At 38.0% G+C, this 24,289-nt stretch overlaps 1 protein-coding gene and 1 pseudogene across 1 annotated transcript; both read right to left on the bottom strand.

Annotated features, from left to right (window-relative positions):
* Positions 1 to 24,289, bottom strand: part of LOC136677908 (uncharacterized) — a 256,856-nt pseudogene that overhangs the window by 210,839 nt on the left and 21,728 nt on the right.
* On the bottom strand, positions 4,133 to 23,047 carry LOC136677854 (myb-binding protein 1A-like protein). The gene is made up of 27 exons (XM_066655527.1): positions 22,792 to 23,047; positions 20,973 to 21,068; positions 20,465 to 20,548; positions 19,187 to 19,261; positions 18,631 to 18,738; positions 17,956 to 18,146; positions 17,250 to 17,417; positions 16,780 to 16,897; positions 16,266 to 16,555; positions 15,744 to 15,854; positions 15,541 to 15,666; positions 15,146 to 15,352; positions 14,386 to 14,494; positions 14,131 to 14,224; positions 13,711 to 13,865; positions 13,196 to 13,330; positions 12,406 to 12,537; positions 10,909 to 11,082; positions 10,323 to 10,480; positions 9,359 to 9,493; positions 8,991 to 9,066; positions 8,778 to 8,909; positions 7,992 to 8,060; positions 7,286 to 7,399; positions 6,860 to 6,958; positions 6,564 to 6,688; positions 4,133 to 5,123 (listed from the first exon to the last, which is right to left on the bottom strand). Exons 1-27 carry the CDS (start codon positions 22,960 to 22,962, stop codon positions 4,781 to 4,783), a joined length of 3,795 nt encoding a protein of 1,264 aa, XP_066511624.1. The 5' UTR covers positions 22,963 to 23,047; the 3' UTR covers positions 4,133 to 4,780.

The following is a 24,289-nucleotide window of genomic DNA, read 5'->3' as shown; positions in this document are numbered from 1 at the left end:
GTACTGATGTGACGTTTGGAGGCTTCTGAGCATGTGTTGAACAAAAGGGGCGTGACAGATGAAGCCACGATTCGAGGCCTGTGTCTTTTACGGAAAAATCATGTGACTCATAACGAACGAGGCCTCGGATTGTGTGGGGCACGTGATCGTTTCATTTTGAGCGTTGGTTAAATGTCAGAGTTAGTAGGTGAAGTTCATTTACTATATCGAAGATTATATCAGCTGTTATTATACTGCATTATATTATATTATATTATTAGGTTAGTGTTTAGTAGGCTATTTGACTTTAGTGTTATTTAGTATATATTTATATATATATATATATATATATATATGCTCCGGTTTCCTCCTACAGTCCAAAAACACACGTTGCAGGTGGATTGGCGACTCGAAAGTGTCCGTAGGTGTGAGTGTGTGAGTGAATGTGTGTGTGTGTGTTGCCCTGTGAAGGACTGGCGCCCCCTCCAGGGTGTATTCCCGCCTTGCGCCCGATGATTCCAGGTAGGCTCTGGACCCCCGCGACCCTAAATTGGATAAGCGGTTACAGATAATGGATGGATGGATGGATATATATATATATGAGAGAGAAACAGGTCGATGCTTAAAAAAATACAAATATTGTTTGAGCCAGAAGCACGCCATTAGTGCCAGAATCGGCCCAGATCTACCCTGCTAGCTGGGAAGTATCAGATTGGGACAGTATCGGGATTCAATATTTAAAGTCTTATATCGGGGCAAAAGAAAAAAACTTGATTGGGACAGTGTTTCTTAGACATACAGTTTGGTAATGGCATGCTCTTTTTGGTGTTAAAAGTAAACACTAATACTTTGACATTAAATTTTATGATTTTCATAATATTGTATCATTCTTCTAATATTGTATCATCATTTTTAGGCATATTGAGATATGAGTATTTTGGTCATATCGCCCAGCCCCAGTAGTGTTAAGCATTCTGTTATTTTGAGCTATAGTCAACACAGTAAGAGGAATTTAAGAAAGTATATAACAACATTTTTGTAACAAAAAGCTTTTTGACACTACTCTCCTTAAATATAAAACTTTCACCTGGAGATTCTTTCTTAAACGTCAGCATAAGCATGAAGACAGAATTTCTATAAATTTAATATACTTACATAAAATGTTTAAGTTACTTCTGGTCATCCATATACCAGGATAAAATAATATATATTTATAATTATTGCATGAGACAATATTAAAGCCATTTTCAAAGAACACCCTAACAGTCTCCTAACTAAGTTCATGACTAAATATTAAAAAATAATAATGAACAAATTTTAGTTTGTATATTGTTTTTATATTAATTACACACTGAGAGGCTCTAAAGCTGTTAAAATAGTTTCTATTTTTTCTGGATCAAACCATGCAGTAATCTTGCAACTTTGTGTAATTTTCTTTCTCTTTAATATCATAAAAAAACAATGATAAGTACAAAGTCAGGTTCTCAGAAAAATTTTACAAAACATTTGGGATTGAAATTATGTAAAACACCTTTAAACATTGCACAATACAGAAAACTGCTGTGGAACTGCTGTGTTTTGGGTCACTGGTTGATCTGTTTCTCAGGCAGAGATGTTGCTGTGCATAGTTTTTTTTATCCTCATTTTTCCTTGCTCTTCAATGGTCAGGACTCCCACAGAACAGGGTTGATGTGGGTGGTAGATTTTTCTCAGGGCTGCAGTGACAGTGAAGTGATGATGGTGATGTGTTAGTGTATGACACAGTGCTGCTCAAGATTTTTAAAACGTGTCCACTCACTGTCCTTTTTTCTGACATGCCCGCCATGTTCGCTCATCTTGTAGATGTAAAATCAGAGATAGTAGCTCAACTGTTGTGGCACAGTTTGGTTGGTGGACAATTCTTAGTCCAGCAGTGACACAGAGGGCTATAAAATTCCAGCAGTACTGCTGTATCTGATCCACTCTTACCAACACCTGACACTTAACACACCACCTCCACGTCAAAGTCACTGCAGAGTAGAAAATCTACAACCCAAACCATACTTGTTCTGTAAGTGTCCTGACCGTTGAAGATCAGGGTGAAATGGGGATAAGAAGTATGCAGAGCAACATGTGAACTAGAGTCTCCTGTGTGGTCAGTCGAGCTGAGAGAACGGACAGTGAATGTAGAAATAAGGAGGTGGTCATGATGCAATGGTTAATTGCTTGTTTTTATGGGTTTATACAGCTGAGCCTTTAAAAAGTTTAACATTTGTAAAACAGTAGTACTAAAAAAAGTGCATTTGTGTTTTTTATTGCTCAGGTACAACACTACAATCAAATTTGACCCATCTGTCATACTGAACACACATTTTAGTGATTAGAGGCAGTGGGCAGCCACCCTCGAAGCCCAGGCAGTGTTTTGGGGATTAGGTGCTTTGTTCAAGGGCACCTCAGCTGTGAATTTTACAGCTGTTTTATTTGTATTTGGCTTGATCCAATCACACTCAAACATAACATTCCACCTTAAAAGACGCAGACCTTCTGAACATAAACTCCCACAGTGGTAGATGTCCCCTTTAAAGTGTGTAGAGGTGTTAAAACAATACTTTTGTTTCAGAATGACGTGGTATACAGCAGGGGTGTTTCGAGAGTAGATTCTAGACTGCATTTATTAAAACAGTTAAATAGATTCATTTATTTAAAACTTACATGGGTGCAAAATGAATACCAAATTAACAATAATTATATTGATTGCATTAAACGTCAAATTAATTACATTTTCTTGTAACAATTACTTTACAATAAAAACCAGTGCTTGAGCTTGTGTTATCAATGCCCCTTTTATAGGCTAGCATAAATAAAGCATGTAAATATGCCTTTTCAATGACTGCCTTTGCTTTAACTGTGTAATATGTATTTAATAGGTTATAATAAGTATAAAATAAGTAAAACATATCTATGAGCTATCATTACCTTGTCTGATGCATGACAGCCTTTCTTTTAAATATTTAAGAACAATGTCCCCTTCCAAAAACGTTGTAAACTGTCTCTGACTGACAGCGTTAACATTTAGAAAGATACTAACTGTACGTCCTAGTAACTTTGAGAAGGTGTTTCCCCACATTCACATGACTCACATCTCATGCATATTGAGATCAGCCCAACAACAGTCAAATAGACTAGATTACCTTTTTGCAATTAAGAAACAAGCAGCTTTCACTTATTGTCTTCATTCCTGGATTTTTTTTTTGAGGTAGCTGGTTTGTAAAAAATTATTATTAAAGAAAAGCAGGCCTATTATTCATTTCTATGGTGTCAGATCGGCAATGAGAATGAGTCTTCTCTCTGTCAGGGGCCTCCAATGGGTTAAATCAGTTTGAATGCATTATTGGAAATGGATCATTTTGTTCAGTTTGTGAAATAATGCACATAAAAATGGTCATTTAAGTTCTCTGTGTGCTCTATGGTAAAACAATAATAAATTAAAAAGGGATGCACTCAGTATTCATATTACTCTAAGATGACCTATGAGATGAATGTCAATGAAATGTATTTTTATCTACAGTGCGCTGCACCAACTGTAAGTTCACTTCAGTATGTTACAGATTCTTTCTCAGATTTTATGGTCCTGTTTTTGTATTTGCTGCAAAGGAAAAACTTATTTATGAATGTAGAGGGTCCAGAAATTGCAGTGTAGTGTGTCTTATATTAAAGGAAAAATGTTTATATATATTTTTGTGCGGCACGGTGGCTTAGTTGTTAGCACGTTCACCCCTCAGCGCTGGGATCTCCCATCTGGGTGGAGTTGCAATGTTCTCCCCGTGTCTGCGTGGGTTTCCTGTTTCCTCCCACAGTCCAATAACTCTCTAATAACTGTCCTGGTGTTTATGTCAATGAATGTCTGCATGAGTGAGTGAATGTGTGTGTGCCCAGATATGGATTGGTGCTCTATCCTGGGTGAAACCCTGGTGCCCGATGCAGTCCTCCAGGTGATCGTTCCTAGTTGAGGGTACGCTGTGCGCGTTTGACTGCCGCTTCTCGCCAGTGTGTGTGTAGCTGAGCGTTCTGAGCAGCGTGGATTGTAACGCGTCCTTTGGTATCAAGAAAGGTGCTATACAAGTGTAACGATAGATAGATTTTAAAAACACATTCACATAACGTGTGTCCAAAGAATAAAGAACTTTAATGTAACATTTTACATTACAAAAAGACTCTCTCTCATATCAGACGTTCAGTTAAACTCCCAGCCTCGGTTTTCTATCATAGTAATGGAGTAAAATTTGTTTCTGCAAAATAAATGTTGTTGGATGCTTTGTTTTTTTCTACATTCTGACCAGCTGAGGTTTAAATAACACAAGTCACTTAACATAATACAAATATGAACATGTATGCAACCGCTTGTTGTCCAGTAGTAAAAGAGGAGATCGCCAGTGCCGTAAGATTTTAAAAGGTGAATTCCAATTTTTAAAGGCTGTACATTTAAATCGTTACAATTTGCAAATATAAATCTCCAGGGGGAGAAGAACATGGAGACTGTCATGAGGTGGAAAAAAATTAGTTGGGATTTCCTCCATTTTCATCATCAATATTCTATATGAATCTATTCGGACTGTTCACTGGAGATCACGGTGTATGTGGACTGTGGTACTATAATCACACAAGGACCCTCTCCATCAGATTTTCTTACAACTCAACACAATTATTTAGAAATTGAAAACATCTGTGGAATTCCCCTTTAAAACCTGGTGTGTACCCTCTGTCCACAGGGCAGTGTTGGTGATCAGTCTTCAAGGTGATACACCTTTAGTCCTCAACACCATTACTCTGCATTTGTCTCACCTCCCACATTCTTCTTCTTTTTCTGTTTCTTCTTGCTCTGTGGGGACTGAATTTTGGCCATTTTGGCTGGAGGCTGAGGCTGAACCTCATCTCCAACCAGCATCTTTCTTTTCTTGTTCTTTTTTCTCTTTTTCTTCTTCCCTCCTTCCACACCTCCTTCTACGGCTGCTGTTTCTGTGGCACCTGCAGCCTCTTTGCCCTCCAGGACTTGTGGTTTCTTGCGATTTTTGCGTTTCTTGCTCTCCGGGAGAAAACCTTTCTTTTTTTTCTTCGGTGCCTCCTGCTCCTCCACTATTTTCTTTACCTTCTCCACTTTGGGTTTCCTAATAAAAAGGAGATCAACTAAAGGTAAGATAAGGCAAGATAAAAATCTTATTTATCATATTTAGACTTTGTCAAACAGCCTTGAGGTCAGCTCTAAAACAAAGAGCACATTTCTTTACAAAAGACTATGGTAAAATCGTATCCTCCATGCAAGGTCGCTTACTTGAAATTCTTTTTGATTGTACTCATGTTTAAGCTGATGTTCATGTAGCAGCCATGCAAGGCTCGGCATGTTTGGTCAAAATTAATTAATTAAAATGTCTCAACAGTTTTAAAATAAACAGACATAACAGGGCTCTCCCATGGTGTATTCTGAGTTTTTATAGAGGTCTGAATTTAAAGGTGTGCACAGCTGTAATCTGGAAAACACCACTGCCAACTCAGGTACTGTTCACACCTGGAATTAACATGACAACTGTGTGACCAGACAACAAGGGACATCCAAAAAAAGCATCCTGAGTGAGAGTATGAACGGATTCATTTTTCATAAATTATGCTGAAGGAAGTGCCAAATTCATTGATGCAAATAACATGTTAAAACAGCATTTCTCCCCTGAAATAAACCACTTAAAAGCTTGTATCAACATATCATCTTAGCAAGGGGAAAAATACATGTCGACAAAGGACCACAAGGAACATATTTGCAATTAGGTTTCACTATACCAGAAATATTCAGTTAAATAAAACTTAGTGAGGTCAAGTTGCTAATATTTCCTCCCAGCTTTGTCTCAAAGTGAAACTTGACATTGCTTCTTTAGTTAATAGCCACATTTTTTGGAACAAGTAAGCCACACTACAGAACAGACATAACCTGTTCTGTCCATCACTAAAAAGTTGGTTTCTATAATCAACTTTTATATTATTATTATTATTTTTAAGCAAGCTGTGTTCTCTTTCCATCACTTCCCTCTTATTTGCTGTAGTGAATTGCCAAAATAATAATAATGCCTGATCAATGTTATTTATTCTCATTAATATATTACAAACTGGTCACAGATCTGGATAGAATTTACAAACAGTCCAGGTGTGCAAAGAGGTCCCGAATGTGATCATGTTAGGTTTATAACTTTGTTGTTGAAGTGGTGTTGTGATCAAGAAGCTATAATCCACCATCAGAACCTGACCTGACTACTTTCTCACAGGAGTAGAGGTTGTTACTGCACTAAAGTGGAACAAACTCCTTATTAAGGCTCATAATTTCACAAGAAATCAAGCTCGTTGATTGTGTGGTTTCAACTTTGAGACCATTTTCAGAAGTGGTCTGGGACATATCAGGCCATATCACACCTATAGATATTCGATCACCCAGGACCCATGTAAATGCCTGGTGTGAACAGGGCATCAGACTGTTAAGCATCAGTTAATTATTTACTTTTAATTTATTTATTTGGTTTGGTTGCTTTCTTGCTTGTTTGTTTGTTTATTTGTTTGAAACTCACTGAATGCCGAAGAGTTTCATAACGCTCCAGTATGTATCCTCCCGCTTCCCAGACTTCTGCAAACTCTCGTCAGTGTTCATGGACGTCAGTACATTTTGGAGAGGGTCTAAATTCACCTCCATATTCTGCAGAGGACAAAACATTTAGCTTCATTACTATGAAAAAATATTATTAAATTACCATCACACAGGATTTTTTTAGTAAAGCATGTAAGTACAGTACCCCTAAATAAATAAATAGGCCTGAGCAGTGTTTGAGTTTTGATGTGCAGGGAGAGTAATGCTTCTGTTCTGTACCTGTGTGTGAATGGTCTTAACCAGGAAATGGCAGAGCTCCAAAGCTTTAACAGTTTTCTCAAGCACAGCTTTGTTCTTGCACTCCACATGCTGGAGGCACTAGGAGAGAAATGAGGGGAAAAAAATGACTCATTCATCAAACCCACAAGCAATGCAGTTATGTTTGTCGACTCATAGCTGACAAAGAAATGTGACCAGAGACACATTAACTTGGCTGAGAAATTCCTTGATTTCCCTCTTTCTAAGATGTGAGAAATTCAAACGTCAAAATCATCAAAACACACGGCCACGTTCTCTGTCAGTGAAAATTGATTTAAAAAATAGACTTGCACACCTGTGGTTTGAATAGCACTGAATACATTTCATTGTTTGCCACTCTCCATCTACGTGTGTCAGATTCTATCTATATATACACTACGTTTTTACCTGCAAGAGTTGTTGTGTTGTTTTCCGGCACAGTTCCGTCAACTGAGATGGAGGTATCAGCTCCTTCACTTCTTTAGACTGCAGGGCTCTTAGCACCATAACACACGCCTGGCCCTAAAAAATAAATCAAAACAAACAGGGTTTATCACAATTGCCTTTACTTCCTCACTAGTGGGGGTCTCTGATATATGTTTAGAAAATAAATTATACTGAATAATATTAAAATTCAAACAATGCAATGAGATTTAATATTTCAGACCCTCTCTGGCCCTGTTGTGCTCTCCAGGCACTGAGGCTGTTTATCAAATGCTCTAGGAATGTGTATGGTGGTGGGGGTGGTTTTTGGGTGTGCCACAACAATCTGCATATCATTTTTAATAGAGATTATGCAGAAAAAAGGCTATTCTCATATACACAAGTAATCAAAAGAACACAAGATGAAGTATGGTTTTGATTCTTTTTTAAATCTCCCATGTGTTTTAATTACACGTGGCTCTGGGAGTCCTGACAGAACACTCCATTTTCCATGAAACATCACTTAATTTTGCAGTAAATATACCACCTCATGCTTTTGGCATTTTCCCCACAATTATAAAAAGCAAAAAATCAGAAATAATAAAACCAGCTGGTACAAAACATAATAAAGAATGAAAAAACAAACCCTTATAAACATGTCAAGACACATAAGACTTCGGGTGAGATTTACCTGCTGGTGTTCCCTCACTCCGGCTGTGATGTTCTCCACGGCAGTGTCCAGCAGGTTCACACACACAACCTGTAAAACAGCACAGCAGCATTTAAAAAGGAGACAAGTGGTTTACAAGATGATTCGATACATACAACTCAAAACTCCTACACAATATAAACACTCATACCTCAAACACAGGAGCAATTGTGATAAGTATAATTAATGTTATGGCAATTTCAAGTATTTATGCTGTTGGTTTTAAAGTTTAAAGTTACTGTATTTAAATAGATGCAGTAACCTTGCCCACATTATCTCCACACTTGACAATATCACTATTTCAGAACTTGATAAATTCATACTTTCTGCTCAGAAGAGCATCTGCAGCTCAAGCTAAATCTGTGGTTACATTAGGGCTGGCCATAAATATTCAGCTATTCATTCTTTGAGTAGGTTTTTAATTTAGAGATTTGCATATGAGATTTTCTTTTCTTTTTTTTTTTTTTTGCATAAATGTGACTATTGAGAAAGGCAATGCTCCACTCCACCTGTATTCAGGCTCATAGACTTAAAAGTCCTGAATCAAGCCTAACACATTACAACCTACTTAAAACAACACATGGCAAAGCTACAGTTTATTTCCTCAGCTTTATACCTCTTAATTAGAGCACCTCAACAAAGCTCTGTTTAACTGTGCCCTTAGTGGCACAGCATATGCATGAGTTAGCAAACAGAGCTGCAGTGCTCCCTTGGGACTTTAAAGCGCCCATCGGACGTGGATTTTCTGCTTGATGTGCGTGTTCTTACAGGGAATTTGTTGAAGAGATCGATGAACATGTCTCCAGTCAGGGGGCTTTTTCTCCGTGTCATGAAAGACGTCAGTGCATCTTTGAAACACAGAGTCACTCTCTCTACATCTGCTTTACCCATTTTCATCACCTGAAAAATCACACAGTCACACGTCGGGCATTTGCCAGAAACACTAATCTTCAATATCAGTGTGTGGGTGCTGCAATTTACCTCAGCCGCAGGTGTCTGGGTTGAGTCTGATTCCTTCATCGCACCCCGTAACACTTTAAGCACATAGAGTGCAGCACTGAGACATACACAGAAACACAATTTTAAATCACACTCATCTAAATGCAGAGCAACTTTCAGACAAATAAAGTGTATAAGTAAAGTTCTGAAAGTTGTATGCACCGACGTGCATACCTGTTGTCTGTAGGGCATGTGCCAAATAGTTTTCACAGAAAAATCTTGCACCAGGGGTGCTCAAATATTTGAATACATATCTGTAGCACATTTTACCTGCTAAAAAAAAAAACATTGTCTGTGCTATTAGTGACTGCAAAGTGACTAAAACCACGTGACTTGACCTATGAGCTCACCTGAAGTAATATAGTGACACTGAGGAATCCTGCATCTTCTGTGCTCGACCAATCAGACGCTCCATCATCTCATGAAGCTCCGCCTCCCGCCCCTCCACTTCTCTGCAATACTGCTTCCCACGACACAGCTGATTCCTGACATGTGGGCACACACACACACACACACACAACGTTTACTCAAACTTTGACAACAGCAAAAAAAGTCAATATTTTGACACCTATGGAGCAGGAATTGAGCAATAACCTAATCTTGGTTTGTGTTATTGTATATATGGAGTTCTCTCTCGTCAAAAAAAACAACAGATGCCTTTTCTCTCCCATGAGCACAGAGAGACAGAGACAGAGAGAGAGAAAGAGAGAAGCTTACAGGACTGAGAGAGTTTATGTTTTCACACTTATTTACAGACACTAGGTCACCATACATACATTACTAATACATTAGACTGGTTACGAGCAAGCAAACAGGCTGGAGAGCTAGCAAATGGGGAGGAAACATTATCTGATTTTCATAAAAAGTGTATTTAGATTACAATCATGAATGTCACCTTTAACAAAAGTTAAAAAAGCATTTTTAACATAGGGTCCATTATCGCACTGTGTGTGAGAGACTTTAGTGTTATTTAATAAATATGTGTGTGTGTATGTGTGTGATGTCACGTGAGTGACGTTTATATGAGCTAAAGGTGTGTGTCTTCAGCTATGAATTGTCCTTTAAGCCAACATTTGCAGTTAAAAGTTTCAGAAGCACTTTTTAGTTTGAGTTGAGGATTAAAACACTTAGCACTAATACATAAATCTAACATCATCTAATGGGAAGCTACAGTGGCATATGGCTATTTTTAGAATTATTACTTCACATTTACATTCACAAAATTTAGCCGAAGTTCTTATCCAGAGCAACTTTCAGATTGAATGATGTTACAGATGAAGGCTACTGCAGTGTTATGAGTTCAAACGAACAGACCTGAAGATGTCTGCGGCTCTTCGCAGAAAGTCCGCTTCTTGTTGACCGCTCTCAGAGCTCATGCCCTTCTCAATAACGCTGAGCAGGGGTTCCACCATCTGCAGAACCAGTGTACTGTTGCCCTGCTTAGACAAAAACACTTCCACCAAGTCCAACACCTACACACACACACAGGAAAAGGTAAAGGTTGGTAAATAATTATACATGATTTAAGTGACAAAGTAGACAGTTAAGTAAAAAACATCAAAGGTTTTTCAAATACATGTTTAGTGTATTTTTATGTGTGGCACTGGAGCTACATGACTAATGTAGCTATCAAGCAACACAGCGTTCAATTCTAAGGATCACTGGGATGCAAATCAATAAATCATTGACAGGAGATTTTGAAACTCTGAACGATACACTTTAGTGTCTCCATTCACTTTTCTCCCACTCTGTGGAAAAGTAATCTGATTCAGTTGAATCTCCTGGGCTAAAGGACTAATGTTTATTCACAAAATAGATGCTGAATGATACATTTTTGAGATAAGAGAACATTACTTGTATTATTCACTCATTAGCTCATTCACATAGCACAATGACCCACTTTAATCTTAAAGTCCCGAACAAGTGTTTTCTCTTTGCGCAGTCGCTCTTTCTCATCCTTTTTGGCCTGCAGCTTCTTCTTCTGCTCCCCAAAGAGAGTGGCTAGGTTTTCGTCCAGTTTCATCATGGCTTCATCATCCATCTCCTCGTCATCACTGCCGTCTTCCTCAGTGGCCTACGCAGAAGAATGGACACAGGTTCACATCACTCTCATTCTTTACTGTTTATCAGACTTCTACTATCATTCATCTGCTTTAGCTTTCACTGTGAACAGATGCATGCGTGTACACACACACACACACAGACACACATCAAGTACCTGGAGTCACAATTTTTCCTAAAAAAAAATCTTAGGAAATGTCTTAAGATAAACACTAAGGAGTTCATAAGAATGGTCTTAAATTCAATTCTCCCAAAAAATCTTAAAAAGTAAGTTTTATTTTTTATAAATATTTTCTTAATATTTTTCTCAAGACACTCTATTGTTTTTTTTTCTTCTGTAGGCAATTTGTAATTAAACATTTAAAGGCCATATTTACAATTGTAATCAAAAAAAGCTTTTTAGAAGATTCAGATGTTTCCTCACCATATACTAGCTTTTCAGTTTGTTTATGTGCTGGAAACCAGTCTAATGTGTTTACGAAGCCCGAATGTCAATAAATGGGAAAAAAAACAACAACAAAAAAAAACGTCTAGGTCTGGTATGCTAGGCTTTCTCTCTCTCTTTGCTTATTGCAGAGGCATCTGGATTTAAAAAATAACATACCAGGATAAGGATATTGAAGCCATTTAAATTGATCATTTTAGAGGCTTAACTGGACTATACTCAAGTAAGATAAATGTGTGGCTTTCGTAAGATTAAGAAAACAGTTAAGAAAATGCATGGTTAAAGAATAACAGTTGTTCTTAGACAATTGTAAGAAAGAAAAAAAAATATGAGAATTCTTAATATTTTTAAATAAATTTGTCTTAACTGTTATCTTGAAGTTGAAGAAAAAATGAAATATACATGAAAATTTAACCCCTCACAATTTAAGCTTGAAATATTCAGGTGAGTGCTAGTTTGAAATATAACCCTGATTATATACTTCGTTACACAGCAAATAATGTATATCAGTTCTTTAGCATTTTTATTCCCAAAATGAAACATATATAATCAATATAACATTGCAACATGCTTTTACTTGTGTTGGCAATTACTGACTTCTCAGTACTATTCCCCAGGTTTGAGCTATAAACTTAATTATGGAAAACTCAATTATAGAATACCAGCTGTGTTCCAGAGGGTACCAATACTGTCCCCCAAACTACTGATAAACTCATCACTACTGATCTAAACAATGGCTCAACACCAGACACAAAACCTATGCTTTACAGAAAGTGTTCCACTATAAACAGCAACTTTGTTAAAGCTGACAAACGAGAAAGGTTCAGCCCTCACACACAGAGGAAGAGCAAGGTTGAGTCTACTCAACATAACCCACTCATTCATTCATACCAGAACATTCTGTCCCTGAAGAACCTTCATCAGCTCCAGGCGGAAATTTTGATCCACTTCCTCCTGCTCTTCCTCCATTGCTTCATCATCATCGCCATCATCATCATCATCAGTGTCTGATTCCTCTTCATCCTTTAAACAAAGATCAGAAAATTCAAAGAGAAATTCCATATTTATTCAAAATAGGTCACGTTAAAGAAGCACAGTAAGCATTAGAGTTTACTAATATAGAATAAATGGGAAGTGGGAAGCAACAATAACTGGAGTAAAAGTGCATCAATAGTCCCCAACAGGGCAGGAAGTGTAGAAAAAAAAAAATACAACATTATAGGAGGCGTCAGATACAATTTAATACATTTGTAAGATCTAAATATATCAGAAGTATTAGGATTTGCACCACACACACACACACACACACACACACAGGAATGCATTCTTATGTAATTTATTTAAATATACAGATTAAATGTAGTTTAAGAAAAACAAGACCTCATTTTATTCAGTGGTGTACAAAATTATCTTCGAGTTAACATAAAGAATTAAAACAACCTTTAGTTCCTGCAGCTGTATGTTCAACAGTAACGCAGACAGTGCTTTTGAAACTCAAGTTGCTGTGCTCCTGTTTAATTTTTGTGGATTAATTTGTTTATTTATGGATTTTATGAATTATGTGGTGTATGACATAGCATTATTTTTTAGAAATGTTGTGCTTACACAATAAAAACCACTGACTTTTCATATGTAGGTAATAAAGCTGAACTTGTAGATGTAGTGATAAAAAACCGCTCACCTCTCCTTCCTCCTTTTCAGCATCTTCTTCTTCTTCATCCTCCTCAGCTGCTTGCTTTTGCTTCGTCCTTTCCCCTTCTTTCTCATCCATCACCACCAGGCCACTTTCCTCTTCATCATTACTAGGATCCAAAACCTGAAGGTGATTTTAAAACTTTCTTTATATCCTCACTCTCCAAGAGCCAATATTAAACTTTTTCACAGCTTGAGTACAAGTGCTCCTTTGGTGAAACGATATAGTGATTGTAATTTATTTCTTTTATCTTGTTTAATGATTATGAATTTATATATTTAGTGACTGTCTTCACAGTTACAGCTGAACTCAGGGCTGGAAGAAAAGGATACTTCTAAACAATATATAAATATATATATATCAATACAAACATTTTAATCAATATAGACATAATAGACTTTTTAAAACCACCTTGACCTGTATAACGCCATAGCTATCTCTAGTTTGGAGCTGAAGGGAGCATAATAGGTGTGGTGTGTGTATATTGTATATATGTGTCTCACATTCAGTATAGCGCTGAGAGCTGGTTGTGTGAGGTGAGGGCAGATGCGGCCGAAGGCTGTTTTACACACACTCCGGATCAGGCGACTGGGCTGAGAGAGCAGAGAGAGCAGGATCTCCACAACAACCTCCACCCAGTGTGGCTCCTGCTCACTTTCTGTAGCATACAAACAAACACACTCCATGTATCCACACTATTGTCCAACTACGCTAAATTAAATTAATAAATTTAATCTACAGATCAGTTCTGAAATGAAATTCTCTCAGGGACAGAGAGAAATGGATAAGTAAATTCATTTAGAGAAGTCAATGAAGCATCGTATCTATAATCAACCAAACAGACAGTGTCTGATTTTAGTGAGCACCTTCATCATAGTCCTGATGAATTCCCAATTATTCTGAACACACAGAAAAATGCAAACCTGTTTGTTTCTTCTTCTTTTTGGATTTCTTGGCCTGTGCTTTTTCCATACAGCTCTGCAGATCTTTCAGCAACTCAACACTGTCCTCTGGAGCCTAAACATGGTATTACATAAAAATAAACACTGTCATTTGTGGGTGTGTTAAGGCACAGGGTTAACAGCAATTCTGAAGTTATTCTTTCTTCCCTTCTGTAAAATTAAAGCAGGATTTCGACCAAAGAGACTGGGTGACACTTAGTGTGCCTGTTTACTTACCTTAAATATCTGAATACCGACAATAAGGAGGAGATGTTGGAATGCTGTGTGTTCTGGAGCTGGAGACTTCTTCATTTTCTTCATCAGTGTCTCCACTGACTCCAGCATGCTAAACACACACACACACACACGTTTTAACAACAGTAAAGAGGAAAAAATATATATTGCTCTTTTTTTAATGAAAAAAAAGAAAATCTTACAAAACAATAACTCAACCCAGAAACCTTAACATAACATTTTTGTTATTCTGTAGATCAGGGGTCTACAAACTACGGCCCACTGCTTTCATTAGACCGTCCCTTATGACTAAAGCAGCAAAGCATGCAGCAAAGAGCATAGATTTGGTTAGAACCAGAATAGACATGTCTCTAAACCAATGGCTTTGTCATTTGTCCCTGACGTGTGAGAGGCTGTGGCTGTAAGGAGAAAGCTATCAGCTAGAAAACAATTCAGGTCTTTTAGGAGATTTTCCCTGTGCGCTTACACACTTAATGTAGATGCACAAGCTGAAATAACTGCTGTCCTGTACTCCACAGTGATTTTACGTTTTCCAAATATTAATACTTTAGTCTCAAAATATAAACAACTTTAAATTCTAAATATTTATGACATGGCATATAGTGTTTTTTCTAGATGTCTTCTCCTCTGGTTGCAGTCCGGCCCCCTGAAAGACTGAAAAACTGTGAGCTGGCCCTTTGATTAAAATGTATGAGGGCCCCTGCTCTAGATGGGACAATGCATATGACATCATAGCTCTCACCTGTTCCAGGCCTGTGTCTGCTCTGCTGTGAGTGTTTGAGTGCTCCGTACATGTGTTTTGTGTTTCAGCAGTGTGTCTGCATATTCCACCAGTCGAAACACCCACATGGAGCCATCGGCCATCACTCCCAGCACACGGCGCTTACTCGCAGTTTCAGACTCTGCACAGTCCCCCAGAACAGGCAACACACTCAGATACTGCAGCAGACTAACAAAACCAAACACACACACACAGAGAGAGAGAGAGAGAGAGAGAGAGAGAGAGAGAGAGAGAGAGAGAGAGAGAGATGAACTGGAGTCTAAGATAATTTGATACATTTTGGTTCAATTAGTAGTTATTAATTATAAAATACAAAGAATAAAAAAGAAGCTCTTCTAAAAGAAATCAGGCCATACCTGTAGAACGCAAAGGTAGTTACAGAGCGTGTGTTTTGGTCGAGCGGGTCAGAGAGAGAGAGACGAGTCTCTGGAATTACTGATGTGGCTTTTTTTGTCTCAAAAAATGCTTGGAAGAAGATAAACCTGAAATAAAACTACAAATTAAACACAGACACAATGAAAATGTTGTATTAGACACAAAATTAGGGCATGTGTGTTACCTGGATATGTCCATAACTAGTTCCTCGTCTTTTTTAATCTGATGGTTCTCCACGATTGAGATTAACCGTGGAATGATCCACTTCCGGAAACGGAACACACATGTTTCATTTCTGAAGAAGAAAGAGAAAAAGAGCTGCGAACTGACAGACGAGTATCCCCGAAGTTCTCAACAATCTGCATCTTATCCTCAACTACTGATTTGTTTTTCTCTTTTGTAAAAGCTTAAGATGAACAGGCACATGTCATTTGTGTAGTTGAATCTGCTAAAGTTAATCAATCTGAGATTCAACTTCTCTAAAGCAAACTACTCTTTTTTACAGCACAACAGCTTTATTCATTTGTTGTTGCATTACGTGGTTGTTTTGATAACTGAACAATTTTAAACATCTCACAACATAAGATCATAGATAATGACGAAGCCAAAGCATTTGGAAAAGCACTCATCTAAGTTATTAATCGACCTGTTGACAGTAGTTTGTAACTTAGTGTAAAAGGTAATTAAGTCTGTGGTGGACGCTTACTGCACAGTGGCATCCGGGCCTCCTCGCTGTTTGCGTGTGCTGAACTCCAGACAATTTTCAAGCTGTGGCTGACAAAAAGCTTCCTTAAGCCAGCCCACGTACTGCTTCAATGCCATGGGCTCCATGTGCTCCACAACCTTCCAAAAAGACGGGACAGCTGGAGAACCTTGGTGTGTGAGTCGAGTGAAGGCCAGAATGACAGCCAGCTGCTTATCTGGATCCCTGCAACTCTGTAGGAAGGAGCTCACATAAACGTCCATCTCTGGAGAGAATTTAAACCTCTCTGGGAGCTGTCAGGACACACACACACAAACAAACACAGAAACAAACAGAACCTTTAATACATCATTTAAAGCAAAATCTCAGAACAACTGAGCTTCAGTGCACAGAGAGAGAGATTCAAACTGATTTTCTCTCTAACACATCACAGCAAAGTTATGATATCATAAGGCTTAGATTTAGAAATGTGGGCTCTGATTCAACAGTGGGCAGAGAGGTGTTGGATTGGACTCACCTGAGCAGACACCACATGCTCCCCATAGCGTTTCATCACTTCTCCAGAGAGAACAAACTGCAGCTGAGAAAGAGACAGCAATGGAAGTGCTGCACCAAGGAGACGAAATGCTAGATAACTGAGAAAGAATAAGAGATAAAAGCAGAAAAAAAAGAGTGAGACTGGTTAGTTTTTCACAGTCTTTCTAAGGCCATGTGAAGAGTAACACCTGAGACATTATAAAGAAGGAAGAGACAGTTCACTGGCAAATAAATTATATCATTATATTTTAATTAAAAAGTTATATGAGCCAAAAGCCACACACTGTTGTTCCACCAGATGATTTTAAAGAGTCTTTAAGATTTGGGTGTAAACGTGTCTCCCTTCCAAGGAGACATGACCCTGGTCTTGTATGGGTCCAGTGGCATAACCAGGATGGTCATTGAGAGTGGACAGACTGTACTATAAATAAGAACTTTGTCAGTACTCACTGGCAGGGTCCTGGGGTGTCTGAGAGCAAGCCGCTGATTACAGCCTCCTTCCAGAAAACCTCAAAGCTGTCCTCTCTCAGAGAAACTTGCAGCAGATCCAGTGCTACTGAGGGCAAGATACTCTCCTTCTTTACAGAGCGAGCAGCCGTCTTTAAAACCTCCACCAACCTGACAACACACACACACACAGTCAGACAAAAAGCGTGCATCTGTATATCCAATATACATCATACAACTGTCCAGATCTATGCCTTATTCACTGTTTAGCAGAATTCTATATATTCTAAGGGTCACACTATGTCTTTCAATAGCATTAAAATGGTACCCAAGGAAACACAGAACACCCACAATACACAGTGCACATGCATCAACTGAATGTTTCAATCATAAATCCAGTGTTATTGATAAAAATAGCTGAAAGTATTAAATCCAAACGATTAAAATAACTGGCAGTCCATACCTCAATGTTGAGGGTGGGGCAGTTATATGTTCATTATCAGTTTATTGTGAATTTTATCTTTGATGAATTCATGTTCTAATGATGGCTTGTGTTCCGTAAATAAAGGTTTTATTTTGACCATTTCACCCCTTGTACTGAAACATATCCTGAGTATAGGCCTTGTGCATGAAAGCATATGTTTGATCAGTTCCACAGTATGAGGAGTTTACTGATGTTGTTTTCTGTATGATGCGGTGTATGTCTCACCGAGGCAGGGTATGTTTGCAGATGATGCTTGCAGTCCCTAGCAGTTTCTTCAGTTTTGCCGGTTTAATGACAGAGGGAAACTTCTGCATGGCCACCAGCAGCAGCTCTAACTGCTCAGGGCTGCTCAGGGCAGAGGTCAAATCAGTTTGCAGAGCATTTAACAGCACCTCCTCAAACACATCCTCCGATGTCTGCAAGAGAGCACAAAGACATTTGTGATCGATGATGACAAAAAAGCACAACACAGAACAGCATGCATCAACAGTTTAATAAAACAACAACACATACAGCAATGCTCAGAACAATGTGTTAATTCAGCTTTGTGACGGGGTGACAGCAGCATATTTGGACAAATAACTAACAAACGTGCACCATACAATAAGTCATGGTTAAATCGAACAAGCCTACAAGTCCTAAAAAGGCGATTCTTCTACATACCTACAAATTAATCATTTTTAAAAATGTTTATATATGGATTCGGTACCCACACATACATACATATATATAAAATAATTAATTAAATTTATCAGTTGCTTTCGTCAACACAGTTAAACATGCAAAACAATAACAATAATAATAATAATAATAAAATTGAAGAATGGAATAGCTTTATTATTCGATTCAAAATGATCTAATTTTCAGCATCACAGTGAGACAATCAGAAATGTCACACACCTCACTCAGAATGTCCACCATGGTTTTCCTGGGCAGCTCCCTCAGGTGATCTTTGTACTGAGCAAGAGTCTGAAGCAACTTAATACACTCCAACAGAACCTCCGGCTCCTAAACAGCAAGAGGCAGTGACAGAGAGGAAGCCGAGAAAATATAAACAAAAAATTTAGAGGGGAAAAAAAATCTAGCAAAAGCAAATGTATTTAATTATTTACCTAATTAAAATCAACCAGGCAAGACATGTTTTTATTTAATGTAGCTAAAAACTAATGGAAGATTATACACTAAATTATCACACACTTGTCTCAGACTGTGTAGCACTGTTCAGTCTCTAATAGAATGTGGTTCCTAACACTGTATTACACACTGCACCCTATAACTTACACAATACAGTACAGATAAAATTCAGGCTGCTAATTTTACTTTGTTTTTTTTCCAAATGACTATATTTAAGAACAGGGGAAGTTGTGTAAACAAGATTTTTACTAAATTATGTTTAAAAACACCAGATAATAACATATTAATATATGTATAATACATATATTGGAGGTGTACATACTTTGTGCAAGCGAGTGGACTGAGAAAGTGCAAGCACTCCAAAAAAATTCCCAAATGCCACATTTCTGATTTGTTTCTGTCACAAGAAAAAGAGAGGGAAAAGAGAAAGAAAGAGAGAACATTTAGGTTGTAATATTGAACATTTGACTTCAATAGTGCATTAGACTGCCATGTTAAACATCCAACTATTTTAAACAGAAAATACAAAACAGACACAATTATAAACCACTCCCTAAACCAGACCCTTCTAGGAACCATTCTGGACGTGCTCTTAAAAACTCCTTGATTTGAAAATTACCGTGTTTACCTTGTTATCATTTCCCTGATCTTATACACTTGGAGATATATCTGTGGGTGGGTGACCCATGTCAATTGTGTGATTAGTCAGGGAAAAGTGACCTGAAGTGTTAGTCAGTATTAAAGAAATTCTGATGCAATACAGCAGATATTTATTAAAATAAGCAATAAGAATTTATTTGGAAAAAAAACCCACCTTATTACAGTAAGCAGTGATATTCTTTTATGTGAACGAGTTGGTTTACCCCTTACTAAACCTCTCCTAGTGGTAATACTGCATTATTTGAGGTTATTATCCAATGCTTAGTGTTACCGGTTAATGAAACGGTAATGAAACCTATACAATCAAAGAGAAGGCCTGGAAACAAACTTTATTCATCACACTTACTTATATCTACTACATTTTAGAAACAAATATAATTTATTGTATTTATGTTTTTGCATTTGCTGTAAACATGTATGTTATTTTATACAAACACCACACTTATTCAATCATTCATTATCTGTGACCGCTTATCCACTTCAGGGTGGGTCCAGAGTCTACCTGGAATCATCGGGCTTCACAGGGCAACACACACACAGTCACTCACAAAGTCACCCCTATGGACACTTTTGAGTCGCCAATCTACCTACCAACGTGTGTTTTTGGACCGTGGGAGGAAACCAGAGCACCCAGAGGAAAGCCACGTGGACACAGGGAGAACACCCCAAACTCCTCATAGACAGTCACCAGGAGCGGGACTTGAACCCACAACCTCCAGGTCCTTGGAGCTGTGCGACTGCGACACTACCTGCTGCGCCACTGTGTCGCCACCACACTTATTGAACATTTAAATTATTTTAAATAATAATAATAATTATAATAATCTTAGGTGCCAAAAGTAACAAACTTATTCGAATTAAAAAGGAGCTTTAAGAAAACTGCTACATCACAAATCAATGTATTTTCCTTGAAGCTCCATGTATTCAGTGTGTCTCTCACCTTATTAACTGCTTGTAGGTCATGTTTTTCTTTGATCTGTTCCAAAGTGCTCTTAAGGGAGAGCTCTTCGAACATACTCAGCACCTAAAACCACAAAAGGAGCATACATTAACAGGCGTAAATATTTTTATTTAACTTCAATTAAATCATAACTGCAGTAAACAATTGAAGGATAATAAAAATAAAAATTCTGAGGTCCAAAATGGAGTGGAGAAAAATGCAAGGGCAGAATGCATGCACTAAACCAATTATGAGCTGGGGGAAGTAAATGCCAATACGTAATTGGGACACACCTAGTGCGTATCTAATCAACATAATAAATGGAATCATTAAGAGAACTACAAGTAGAAAAAACCCAACCCTAACACAGAGTGCTTCTGAGAATATAAAAGGAGTATTTTCTTTACTTTGACCTAAAAACAGATCAATATTAACATTTCATTATAGTTGAAATGTCCAAGGTTTTGCACACGAATAAAAACTCTGTTTTCCTCCAGTCAGAAAGTACCTGCGCAAGAGTGGCACTGTAGCCGGTGCGAGCATGCTCTCGCCCATGAGAAAGTCCATTCACTAGCCTCTTCACCACATACTGCAACTCATCTGTCTGGAAATCACACACAAAGCAAAATATTAATTGACAAACAATAAAAGAATTTTAAATTAGCTGTATATTTCATTTAAGAACAATCTTTTCTTTACTATTAGTGATTGGAATATACCTGTACTGCTGACCTTTACATTGTTCTTCATTATCTGCTGCAGTTTTTGTGTGTGATGTTCAGTAGTGTGCTGTAGTTATAATCTTCAGAAGTGTGTGGTACTGACCTGTCCGCTGTTCTTCAGTACGTGCAGTAGTTTATTTGTGTAATGTCCAGTAGTGTGATGTAGATAAATTGTTCACTAATGTGTGGTTCAGACCTGGACACTTTTCTTCAGTAGCTGCATTAGTTTGTGGGTGTAATATTCAGCAGTTTGTGTGTGATGTTCAGTAGTGTGGTGTAGTTATAATGTTCACTAATGTGTGGTTCAGACTTGTACACTGTTCTTTGGTAGCTGCAGTATTATGGTGTAGTTATAATGTTCAGTAGTGTGTGTTGTGACCTGTCCGCTGTTCACCAGTAGCTGCAGTAGTGTGGTGTAGAATCAACCTTCAGTAGTGTGATGTAGTTACAATGTTCCGTTGTGTGGTGTAGTTACAACGTTCAGTAATATTGTGTAGTTACAACATTCAGTAGTGTTTTGTAGTTACAACGTTCAGTAATATTGTGTAGTTACAACGTTCAGTAGTGTTTTGTAGTTACAACGTTCAGTAGTGTTTTGTAGTTACAACCCTCAGTAGTGTTTTGTAGTTACAACGTTCAGTAGTGTTTTGTAGTTACAACTTTGTGTGGTGTAGTTATAACGTTCAGTTGTTGTGTGGTGTAGTTATAACGTTCAGTTGTGTGGTGTAGTTATAACGTTCAGTTGTTGTGTGGTGTAGTTATAACGTTCAGTTGTTGTGTGGTGTAGTTATAACGTTCAGTTGTTGTGTGCTGTAGTTATAACGTTCAGTTGTTGTGTGGTGTAGTTATAACGTTCAGTTGTTCGGTTGTGACCTATCCACTGTTCTTCAGTAGCTGCAGTAATTTGTGGGCGTAATATTCAGTAGTTTGTGTGTGTAACGTTCAGTAGTGTGATGAGTTAGTTATACTGTCCAGTAACCTGTGTGTTCAGTAGTTTGTGGTTCTGTCCTGTCAGCTAATTTCCGTATTAGCAGTAGTTTTTGTGTAATGTTCAGTAGTGTGATGAGTTAGTTACACTGTCCATTAATCTGTGTGTTCAGTAGTTTGTGGTTCTGACCTATCCACTGTTCTTCAGTAGCTGCAGTAATTTGTGGGCGTAATATTCAGTAGTTTGTGTGTGTAACGTTCAGTAGTGTGATGAGTTAGTTATACTGTCCAGTAACCTGTGTGTTCAGTAGTTTGTGGTTCTGTCCTGTCAGCCAATTTCCGTATTAGCAGTAGTTTTTGTGTAATGTTCAGTAGTGTGATGAGTTAGTTACACTGTCCATTAATCTGTGTGTTCAGTAGTTTGTGGTTCTGACCTATCCACTGTTCTTCAGTAGCTGCAGTAATTTGTGGGCGTAATATTCAGTAGTTTGTGTGTGTAACGTTCAGTAGTGTGATGAGTTAGTTATACTGTCCAGTAACCTGTGTGTTCAGTAGTTTGTGGTTCTGTCCTGTCAGCCAATTTCCGTATTAGCAGTAGTTTTTGTGTAATGTTCAGTAGTGTGGTGAGTTAGTTACACTGTCCATTAATCTGTGTGTTCAGTAGTTTGTGGTTCTGACCTGTCCGCTGTTCTTCAGTATCTGCAGTAGTTTGTCCGCTGCCCGAAGCCTTGTGTCTCTCTCGGGTTTAGAGATCTCCCAGAACAGGTCCAGCAGCTCGCGGCTCCGCTTCAGTAAACCTTCAGGGTCATTCACCGTGGGACGAACCGAACCGCTATCCGGATCCTCCATAGTCTCCAGACCTCGCGTTGTTGAAAGGAACACGAGAGTAACACGTGTGAGCAGAACAGGAGGGCTGGAGGAAGAGGTTGGTGGAGTCTACTACAGAATTACTTTCTTTTTCAAAACAAAAGTCCCCCAACCCATTTATGTATGTATGTATGTATGAATGAATGTATTTATTTATTTATTTATTTATTTATTTATTTATTGTCATAACGAAGAGTCATTTTGAATACAAAAATAAAAATAAATAAAAAATAATTTAAAATCCCCGCGAAATATTGATCAGATATATACACATATCTATGCAGAACCACTATACTAGATTAAATAAGTATATGTATATTAATACAGAGAAAATAATAAATATTATTAATTTTTAATTAATTAAGGGGGTGTTATAACAATCTTAAATATATTTTTTCATATATGACAACATTGAAAATATGAGATTGACCTATGGTAGCAACACTACAGAAGATTCATTCATTCATTGTCTTTAACCACTTATACAGTTCAGGGTCTCTGTGTGTCCAGATCCTACACAGAATTAATGGGCGCAAGGCCGGAACACAACCTAGAGGGGGTGCCAGTCCTTCGCAAGGCAACACACACACACACACACACACACACACACACACACACACACACACACACACACAAAGCACTGAATATGAACCACTGAGGGTCCCACCACAGCAGTGTTTCTGAGAGTGTGGTAATTGTAGCCACAAAATGGTCCCTTTGGTCAGACCCTTACTGCACATTTGCTCTTGATGTTGTGAAAAGTAAAGTACCGACTTACCCTCGCTCGCTCTCTCTGTTCTCACTGAAGACAGATTCAGTTCTCTGTGTCTCTGCAGCTGAGGAGAGGGGATATTACACAGTGTGAAATCTTTAAACACCAATCAGAATAATCCAGTAATCACCAGAGGTCTGTTTACATTCATCTGGTCTTTCACTGGATTCGTTTAAACACGACTCATTTTACATTAACATTTACATTTATGCATTTGGCTTTTATCCAAAGTGACTTACAAAAGAGGATCTAACATTCAAACTACAGCACAATTTATACAAATTACCTTACATTGAGTGCAATATGCCGGGAAGTAATAAGTGCATTAAAGAAAGACTTTCAGTGCAAGAGATACTCTCGGAAGAGCTGGGTTTTCAAGGATTTCTTGAATGCAGAGAGGGTTTCTGTTGCTCTGATAGTGCTTGGAAGCTCGTTCCACCAGCGTGGTACCAGAGATGAGAATAGCCTTGACTGACCTGGGGGTTGGCCGTGTTAGTTGGCGCTCCTTTGAGGAATGGAGAGGGCGGGCTCTATTGA

Source organism: Hoplias malabaricus, chromosome Y (genome assembly GCF_029633855.1).
Source record: "Hoplias malabaricus isolate fHopMal1 chromosome Y, fHopMal1.hap1, whole genome shotgun sequence".
NCBI lineage: Eukaryota > Metazoa > Chordata > Actinopteri > Characiformes > Erythrinidae > Hoplias > Hoplias malabaricus.
This window is presented reverse-complemented; position numbering and strand designations above follow the sequence as displayed.

Bases quoted from the DNA above. Each gene is read 5' to 3' on its own strand.
- LOC136677854 (XM_066655527.1), bottom strand. From the start codon at position 22,962: ATGGAGGATCCGGATAGCGGTTCGGTTCGTCCCACGGTGAATGACCCT. The intron at 19,262-20,464 runs GTGAGAGACACA...TTCTTGTGACAG, and splicing joins ACCTACAAGCAGTTAATAAG to AAACAAATCAGAAATGTGGC. The intron at 7,400-7,991 runs GTAAATCTCACC...TTTATTTTTTAG, and splicing joins GAGTGAGGGAACACCAGCAG to GGCCAGGCGTGTGTTATGGT.